Here is a 3,064-nt window from a genome sequence, read left to right on the forward strand (position 1 = left end):
TGTGTGTGCTTTTCACAGTCACAGGGATATAGTTCAGGAGAGGGAATGGAACGGGATGAATAATTCCCTCCTCGGGAATGCAGGTCCTTAGTGACTCTCCCCTGAGAACTGGGAGACTGATCTGTTGACAGAATCCCACTGCACCTAACTCACACGTACAAACAGGGATGTTCCCTGTGACCTGAACTTCCTGCCACAGAGGCCTATGAATGACCATGGGACAGAGAGCAAAGTGAAAATATATACTGATGCCTCAGCTTCTTTTATGAATAATACAGAGACTTTCATAAATACTGGAAGTTATAGTGTCTCCTCAAAATGACCTAAATTCTAGGAAACTCATTTATAATAAACACATATTCACATGAGACTCCTCCATGGGCTCTTCAAGAAAATATGAATACATATATTAACATTTTGGGTCAAGCTCAACGATGAGATATTATCCACCAATCACTTGATAGTCTGAATCATTTTCCTTAATAATAAATCTGAGTCTTGTGCATGTTCTTCATCTCAGACAGGACTATCTTCGGTAGGAAGTCAGTCGGTCACTGTCCCTTCCTCTCCCCCCGCACGCTTGTCTCTCCCTCAGGTGTCCAGCCTATGTGGGTGTCAAACTGGTCTGTTCCATGACTCAGAGCCTAACCTTAGATATCAGATGCTCAGCTCCATGTAGGCTGTGCTGAGACATGTCCAAAGTCAAGAAAAGCTTCCCAGAAACTCATGTGCTTACCAGTCTCCCTGTCACTAGGGTTGGTCTATCCCATTCCCCCAAAACCATGCCTGGTATGTGCCAACATCGTGCATAGAGAAGCTGGTAAAGGGGGACCAGGATGACTCAGAGACTCTCTCAGATATCTCAGGATTCATCCCCTCAGCCCCACAGGGCACCTGCTGTGCCTAGGAATGCTTACCTGTGAGAGGAAACGAGGCGTGGACTTCCACTGATGGTCCTGGTCTCTTCAGTCCAGGACAGGAGACCTTTACAAACAACCGTTTTCAGTGGGAAACAATTATATAGGAACCGTCCTAGGTGTGGTTTCATGTAGGTTTGTGTTGGAGGGTTCGCTGGGCTTACATAGGAAGGGTTATACTTTTTATAACATGTTCTCAGAGAACACATTTGTCTGTATTTAAGTCAGTATATCCTCTAGGATAGCTAGTGTCCTCTGTACCCATGTCCTGCCGAGTGCCACACGTGTGGTGCTGAGAAGTGAAAATGAAGCTCAGCACCAATTTTCATGTATTTACATTTGATAAAAAATATGGTTTATTTGCCAAAAACAATGTAGAATAGTCAAGGATTTTCCTGGGACTGAAGCTATGTCCCCAAACCTGCAGCAGTCTCAGCACACAAGTTAATTCCAGTGGTAACTGACATGTGTTAATTCCAGTGGTAATTGTGAAACACAAGGAGCTCAGCCATAAGGAAACAGGAGTCAATGAATGTTCTAGAAGAAACAGTCCAAGACCTGCAAAATCCCCAGCAAGTACTTACAAGTTCTTCCAGTAGAGTCTGTGAAGCACCAGTGTACAATTCAACAAGAATATATGAGTGACTATAGATGTTCTAAAGAGAAGCCATCTTCCTCTTGTCTATTGATGGACAGAGAGAGATATTGAGCCTTTCTCACAGATGAAACCTGACCCTCTGAGCCCCATTCTGTGTCTCAGACCCTGAATCTTTGAGGAGGAAATCAGGAAGGTCAGCATCGCTGTCATATCCTCACATGGCACAGCTGTCTTCCCCTCGGTTTTCTGACACACTCAGGATGTAGTTGTCATACTGCGTGTCTCGCACAGTAATACACGGCTGTGTCCTCAGTGCTCAACCTGCTCAGTTTCATGTACGCTGTGTCCTTGAACTTGTCTGCAGTGAGTGTGAGTCTGCCCTGGAACTTCAGTGCGTAGTCTGTACCACCAGAGTTAGGGTATATCCTTCCAATCCACTCGAGCCCTTGTCCCGGGGCCTGCCGCACCCAGTGAATATAGTTGCTGGTGAAGGTGTACCCGGATGCCTTGCAGGATATCTTCACTGATGTTCCAGGTTTTCCCACCTCAGCCCCCGACTGCACCAGCTGCACCTGGGAATTAACACCTGTGGACAGCAGTCAGTTGGAGTGGTTGGACTCCACTTGATGCTCCTCATTTCCCCAGCCCAAAGAATGGGGACTCTTACCTGCAGCCACTGCCACAAGGAAGAGAATACTCCAGGTCCAGTCCATGATGGGGACTGTGCACTCAAGGGCTTCTGAAGGTGTGGGTGTGCCTGCTGTGTGAGGTTGTCAGGACACAGACACATCTGTATTTAACTCAGTGTCCCTTGTGTAATTTGCATATTCATGAGGAGGTGGAATTCATAGCTGAAAGCCTAGTCCAACCTGAGAAGGGGCTGGTGGAAGGTAATGAATCCATCCTCAAGGGGAGTGAAGAGGTCCACGTTCTGATCCTTGTTTGAGGAGATGAGACCCTGCCCTGCCCCAGGACTCTGTGCACACAAAGCTTCCCCCATGGAGGGCCAAGCCCTTTAGGACCTTCCTCTCAGGGCTCCCCATATCTGTATGGCATGAACACATCTGGACACACATGGGCTTTGAGGTTATTTCTTGGATTCTTTCTCTGTCTTTCTCTCCCCAAGGGATACTACCTAAGGGATAACTTCCCAAGGGATACGACAATGAGACTACAAAACCATCGTAATGCCCCGGTGTTTTCCATTGGAGATATTAAGAAGTCCAGAAACACCACCTCTATACCGGTTTTACTGCGTTAATAATATGATAAATGTTCCTCCCAAAAAGGTCAAGTATACACAATTTAACCTTTTGTGGTTTGATTTTCTCAACAAAGCAAATTTAGTATTGTGGGTTTTTAAATTATTTTTTATTTTTTCATTAAATCACTACGAGCTAGATGCTTACAAAGCGGTCCGTGATTTGATTTCAGTCATAAAGTATTCCTGTTTCTGAAGAGAAACTGTTTTCATCACTGCACCCCCTTCAGGCCTGCAACTGGGTGCTCTTGGTACTTGGTGCCCCCTGCAGCCTGGTTCGACTCTTCA

At 46.0% G+C, this 3,064-nt stretch overlaps 1 gene segment (V, D, J or C); it reads right to left on the minus strand.

The window, feature by feature from the left end:
• Nucleotides 1-1,784: 1,784 nt before the first annotated feature.
• Nucleotides 1,785-2,228, minus strand: LOC130016586 (immunoglobulin heavy variable 1-2-like). The segment is given in 2 exon segments: nucleotides 1,785-2,101; nucleotides 2,183-2,228. Coding segments are annotated over 2 exon segments (363 nt in total).
• Between the last annotated feature and the right edge of the window lie 836 nt (nucleotides 2,229-3,064).

Source organism: Sorex fumeus, unplaced genomic scaffold (genome assembly GCF_029834395.1).
Source record: "Sorex fumeus unplaced genomic scaffold, SorFum_2.1 ptg000157l, whole genome shotgun sequence".
Lineage (NCBI taxonomy): Eukaryota > Metazoa > Chordata > Mammalia > Eulipotyphla > Soricidae > Sorex > Sorex fumeus.